At 36.4% G+C, this 6,153-nt stretch overlaps 1 protein-coding gene and 1 long non-coding RNA gene across 2 annotated transcripts; one reads left to right on the top strand and one right to left on the bottom strand.

Annotated features, from left to right (window-relative positions):
• Positions 1–735: 735 nt before the first annotated feature.
• LOC109199384 (uncharacterized) lies at positions 736–3,545 on the top strand. The gene is made up of 6 exons (XM_019354714.2): positions 736–1,173; positions 1,483–1,745; positions 1,941–2,131; positions 2,265–2,358; positions 2,539–2,722; positions 3,353–3,545. Exons 1-6 carry the CDS (start codon positions 976–978, stop codon positions 3,494–3,496), a joined length of 1,074 nt encoding a protein of 357 aa, XP_019210259.1. The 5' UTR covers positions 736–975; the 3' UTR covers positions 3,497–3,545.
• Positions 3,546–5,036: 1,491 nt separating this feature from the next.
• Positions 5,037–5,458, bottom strand: LOC112845153 (uncharacterized). Its single transcript, XR_003217959.1, has 2 exons — positions 5,334–5,458; positions 5,037–5,129 (listed from the first exon to the last, which is right to left on the bottom strand). It is a non-coding gene; the product is annotated as an uncharacterized LOC112845153 (long non-coding RNA).
• Positions 5,459–6,153: the final 695 nt, after the last annotated feature.

The following is a 6,153-nucleotide window of genomic DNA, read 5'->3' as shown; positions in this document are numbered from 1 at the left end:
TTGTTTTTATTCAAATTGTGTTGTTTTCATTCAAATTGTGTTGTTTTCATTCCAATTCTGTTCTTTTCATTCTACTTCTTTTCCTTACATTCAAATTCCGTTGTTTTCATTCAAAATCTGTCATTTTCAGTTAAATTCCCTTGTTTTCATTCTACTTCTGTTCCTTTCATTCAAATTCCGTTGTTTTCAATCAAATTCCATTGTTTTCATTCAAATTGTGTTCTTTTCATTGAAATTCTGTTGTTTTCATTCTAATTCCATTGTTTTTATTCAAATTCTGTTGTTTTCATTCAAATTGTGTTGTTTTCATTCAAATTCTGTTGTTTTCATTCTAATTCTGTTGTTTTCATTCAAATTCTGTTGTTTTCATTCTACTTCTTTTCCTTTCATTCAAATTCCATTGTTTTCATTCAAAATCTGTCATTTTCAGTTAAATTCCCTTGTTTTCATTCTACTTCTGTTCCTTTCATTCAAATTCCGTTGTTTTCAATCAAATTCCATTGTTTTCATTCAAATTGTGTTCTTTTTATTGGAATTCTGTTGTTTTCATTCTAATTCCGTTGTTTTTATTCAAATTCTGTTGTTTTCATTCAAATTCTGTTGTTTTCATTCAAATTCTGTTGTTTTCATTCTACTTCTTTTCCTTTCATTCAAATTCTGTTCTTTTCATTCTAATTCTGTTGTTTTCATTCAAATACCGTTGTTTTCAATCAAATTCTATTGTTTTCGGTCCGTGTACTTTTCGGTATTTGAAGTTTTGTTTCAGAAACCAAAACGAAAAAACGATATTTAAAAGAATTTTCATTTTTTTAATTTTTGATAAAGAATAAAATGGGCGAAAATAACTTGTTTTTTCATTCGGTGGTAACAAATAGCCGTCATACACTTAAAATTAGACGTGCTTTTTTGGATTTCTTCGTGATTCAAATAATGAAAGTATACTAGCGCAAAAACAAAAAAATAGACGCATTTTCAATGTCTGAAACGGGAAGTACTTCTTCTGCGCGTTTTTTTATGGCGCGCGCACACCGTCCCCCACACAAGAGATCGACGGCCTTAAAGTTACACTGGAATAAACAGAGGATGGACCATTACGTTGTTTTTAGGAAAACTAAGAGAGTGACACTCCGGGACGAAGACATGACTGCAGAAAAACTGGGTCGCATCTTTCAGGTAGATATGTAAACTTCGCAAACTTTGCTTTCAGCAGTTTTTTTATGAACGTTATTGTTCTTCCTTACTGCGGAACGGCTAACGTTAACATTTGGTGATTTCATGTAGGCCTACTTTTACTAATACTATGTCTAGCCGTCTTCATTGTGCTAATATGTGAATTGTGCACATGTGCTAATGTGTAAATAGTTATTCATTGACTTTTACCGGCTACTAGCTAATAAGTAAGCCTTTAGAGCCTATTAACCGTGTGCACAGGAGTAACACGTTAGCAGAGCAACGTGATTTACGGAAACTTTTCTTAAACAGGTATCCGCGCATACTCTGTACATCACGGATGATTCAAACGTGGCTATGTTCCCCGGTGCGGTCTCTGGTGTTTTCAGCGCATTAGACCTTACACCCAGAGGTCACTATGAAGTCCACGGAGAAGACATGGAGTCAATTCCAACAGCAGGTTCCAGCGGGCAGCGTTTTGCATTTATGCGAGCACCAGCTGTGGCAGCGTCTGCACCTTCACGTTCACAGCAGGCTACTTCAAGTTCCCCTATGTCCTCCAAAACATTTCAGAGGTAGGATGAGTCTGTGTTCTTGAATATTAAATTACAGAACAGGCAAAATAAAAAGAAACATAAGGTGCATGGATAGTTGAATTGTTAAGAATAGCAAAGCTGTTTTAGTACAATTTGCCTATAGCAATCACTGAATGGATTTGTGGCCTGCTGTCTTTTACAAGATATGTAAAATTATTATGTTTTGTTTTACAGATCAGTGTACTTTGCAGATGTAGTTGGTGGGAGGTTGATTCCCAATAGAATGGTGGTTGTACGATTCCTGGAGTCTGAGGCTACGCTTCAAGGGATAGTAGGAAAAGTGCAAGATGCCATTGGTAATTACAACCCAATAATTTTGACAGATGCACAGGGCAATGCAATTCTGGAGTCGGAGGGCACAACAGGTGAGCCATAATATTACAGCTAAAGCCCATATCTTATGGAGAGACATGTCTTACCAGACTCTTTGTAATATTTATTGGGTAATATGGTATTGGCTTCTAAACAGGTTTCTTTGGTTTTGTTTTTCATCTGTAGGGTCACAGTACTGGAGACAAAATGCACGAAAAATTCTTGCTGTGCCTGAACAAGACTTTAATTGCCTCCAGGGAACAAAGAGGAAGAAACTGAGGTATGTGAATAAATATGTATATACTATAGGATGAACATCAATATAGAAGAATTAATTTGATTTAAATCCTATAATAGCAGTAAGACATCACTACATAAATCATCATCTATCAGTAAGTGATGTGATGTTTCTTTAAGCCAGTAAGTAGCTTTGACATCTGATTATCCATTTTTATTGTAGCAGCCGTAAAGATGATGACAGTGCCAGTTTGGGAGAAGTGAGTGACAAAATAGAAGAGTTGGTGTTGGCATCTCAAAGTCTGCCAGCTGTCACAGCAGCAATCAAAGAGCTCACTGATCTTGCAGTTGCCCAGAAAGTCACAACCCCCAAGCTGCAGACACTCAAGGAGGGATTTAGCTGCGTGGTTTGTATGAGTATGTTCAAATGTTGCTTAGTAAATACATTACATCTACACTAACATTTTAATTACAATTAAAACAATGTCAAACCACATTCAATCATTACTTTGGACAAACATTTTTTTACCAAACATAGGCTCTTTATTCAGCAGTGTCCATTTAAATACTTAGGCACAGACAATCAAGATGCAGGTCTACTGTAACATAACATTCAAAAGTTTACATGCACATTTAATTTGGGTTCTCCTTGCAATCTTGACTATGAAAGTATAGCTTTTCAAATTGATTACAATGTCAGTATGGGTGACGGTACACTGTTCACAGTAATGTAAAACTAAAAAGTTCACATTTAAAATGGGACTGTAGTTGCATATATTGAATCAAGTACCTGTAACTTTTTCATTTTTCTTGCTTGCTAATTGAGAAAATGTACTGATTTTGCCCCTCATCAATTATAGACAAAAATATAGACAGGGACTTTCTCAGAACAGCGTGAACAAGAGTAATTACAGAATAACCAAAAATATTCTGCATGCTGTCTGTAAATTTATGTCAAGACTGACTTTGAACCTATAGTTTGAACTAAATTCAACATAAATGGATAACAGTCTCACTTATCTGATTTACTTTTGCAGACATCATTGAGGATCCAGTGTTCTCACTGTGCTGCAGAAGCATTATTGGCTGCAAGACATGTGTGGAACAGTGGCAAGAGACATCACAGCACTGTGCAAAATGCAGGGAGAGTAACAACGGAGTTCTACAAATTACTGGTCTAACAGCTGCATTTTCTGTATTGAAATCTTTTTTGCAGAGGAGTAATGTAGTGTGTACACACAAATGTTACAGTCAGTTGATTTTTTTTTGTCTGTTCTGTACAGTTTACAGATGCAGTGGTTCATACATTTCTCTGAGTTATGTTTATGAGACAGAGCAGAGCTTCTTTGTATGGCATAAAGTCACCATTTACGGCTCTAAAAAACAAATGTGAAATATCAGGATATTTTCTGCAAAATGACTCTCTGTTCTAAGTTTGTCCTGTTCGGTTGTGAAGGGATCAACTCCAAAAGTCGAATATTCTTTGAGTGCAGATCCCAAGTGCTGCCTGTAAAGGTCTGCTGCTTCAAGTGCATTTGGCAAGAGCTCTGGAGAAATTCTTCTTTTACACCCATGTTCTGCAAAGTGATTTGGTATGCCTTTTCCTGTAAAAAATAGAGGAGGTGTTTAAATGTTCATTATCAGGGTTGTAAGCAATCTGACTTTTTTTTTTTTTTTTTTTACCTGGATTCTATGAGCATTCCATGATTCTACCACACTTGCAAGACCAATGTTACACAGCTGACAGGTTAGATTGGACACACAGTATCGCACAAGGTTATCCTCCATATCTATCTCCTCCTGGTCCATCAGCTGGAGTAGGGCAGTTTTAGTGGGTAGTTGACACGGTTGTTGATTTCAGGCCAAATCCTTTCAACTGTGTGGTTCTAAAAGAGTTAAAAGAAACATGTCTTAAATGTACGTAGTAGTACACGTAATAGTATAAGAATTTCAGCTGATGTTAATGGTACTTAAATCTTACTCTTGTGGATGAGGTCTGTAAATAAGGCAGTCTCTCCTGATTGAAGCGATGATGTGACAGCATCTCTTGCATGAACAGTGTTAAATAAAATTCCTTTCCATGGTCTACTCGCACCTGGTCCCACATACCATAGGTGATCACTGCAGGTCTGGTACAGGAAAAATAAAGAACATTTATTAACTATTTTGCTTTAAGACCAGCAAAGGTGTTATTATTTTGAATGTATTCATTCATGTTTTTTTGGGTAATATTTTAGTTGTAGTAGGACAACATATATTTCTTAAGTTTCTTTGCAATGTCACTGTCATGCTCAGACTTTAGATGTATGTCAGAACAATTGAAAGATATGTGGAAATCCAAGAACCTTGTTCCATTCATAAATGAACACTGATTAATTGCAATAAAGTAGTTAAATGATTCATGTGCAATTCCATTTTATTTATTTTTACATTAATAGAAAATGTTGATCAAATGTTTGGTAAGTTCTTAATATATTATATTCAGAACATAACCAGACCCATCTGTTGCATGTCTAATTAAATTCAAATATTGTAAATTTGGGTGCAGCTCATGTCCAATATGACTAACATGTCCATCAAAACACTTAAGATGAAATAAATGGTTTGAGAGGTTGTATTACCTGAAAACATATTCATAGATGCTCAAGTTGTTTTTGATTGGCATTGTGGAATGACTCACAATCTTTTACTGAATCCATCTACAGCTAAAACATGGGTGACTCCAAACATTACAAGTTTCTCGTTTTGGTCCAGGTGAACCTTGTGCCCCATGCATTCAGCATGGTACGGTGTGGGATTAAGATTCCGAGCTCCCTTACAAAAAAATCACAAAAATAAATGACAGCTGACTGGATAAAGGCAGATTTGATCATACGTTGAGGAAGAGTCAAGTAACTGTTAAAGCAGGGCGTACATCTGTTAAACAGAATTAGGCCCTACCATTACAGATGTATATCACAAATATGACAAAGAACATTGGAATACAGTTCTAGTGGAAGATTAAATAACATAGGCTACCTGGCGTCTTGCTTCATGATAAGGTTGATGCACCTCTCTTAAAATTGACCCAATTCGTCCCTCTGCAGCATGTACCCCTTTTGTGGACAGATAGCCCTTCATCATTTTGCGGCCATATGTTGGCCCACCTGTTTAAAATAAAAGATCATGCTACTACTAGAACAACAAATGTAAAGTAGCTTATTCTGAAAGCAAATGTGTAAAGCTAAAGTATTGTGCTAATTAACTGTACAAATACCAGTGAGAGACATCTTTAAAATAACTAACGTTACCCACCACCCGCAAGACGCTAAAACGCGCGGGCGCGCGCACACATCTAGACTAACCCCCTTACAACCCAGTTAAGACAACCATACACAGTCATAAGTGAAGGAAGAAAGTACCTTACCTCATTTATAGCTTGTGTCACCTCAAGCTCCAACCGTGTGTCCGAGAGTCGACAGCTAGTGATTTGCTCAGCACAAAACTTTCTAACATTTCTCGCAGAAATCCTCTCACTTCCCCGTGTTCATATGACAGACGCTCTGATATAATTTCGATGACAGGCCTTGTTTGCCATCTCCATGATCACGTCTGAGTATTTTCCAACGTCATGATGTCCACACTACAGTGTTTGCCATAAGTTTGCGCATCACTTGTACAGGTTGTTGACCTACTAAAACTTCCGGTTCAGACAAAATAAATAAAGGGCCCTTTCTCGTTCTTTTTTCTTGGGTTTTTCGTTTCTGATGTGCGAAAGGACAAAATGAAAAAAACAATTGTTTTACGTTTTTCATTTTAGCTTTTAAGTTGAGAATTAAATAAGTGTCTCATTTTCTTT

Source organism: Oreochromis niloticus, unplaced genomic scaffold, assembly GCF_001858045.2.
Source record: "Oreochromis niloticus isolate F11D_XX unplaced genomic scaffold, O_niloticus_UMD_NMBU tig00003625_pilon, whole genome shotgun sequence".
Classification (NCBI taxonomy): domain Eukaryota; kingdom Metazoa; phylum Chordata; class Actinopteri; order Cichliformes; family Cichlidae; genus Oreochromis; species Oreochromis niloticus.
The sequence above is the reverse complement of the archived record's forward strand: the minus strand, read 5'-3'. Positions and strand labels throughout refer to the sequence as shown.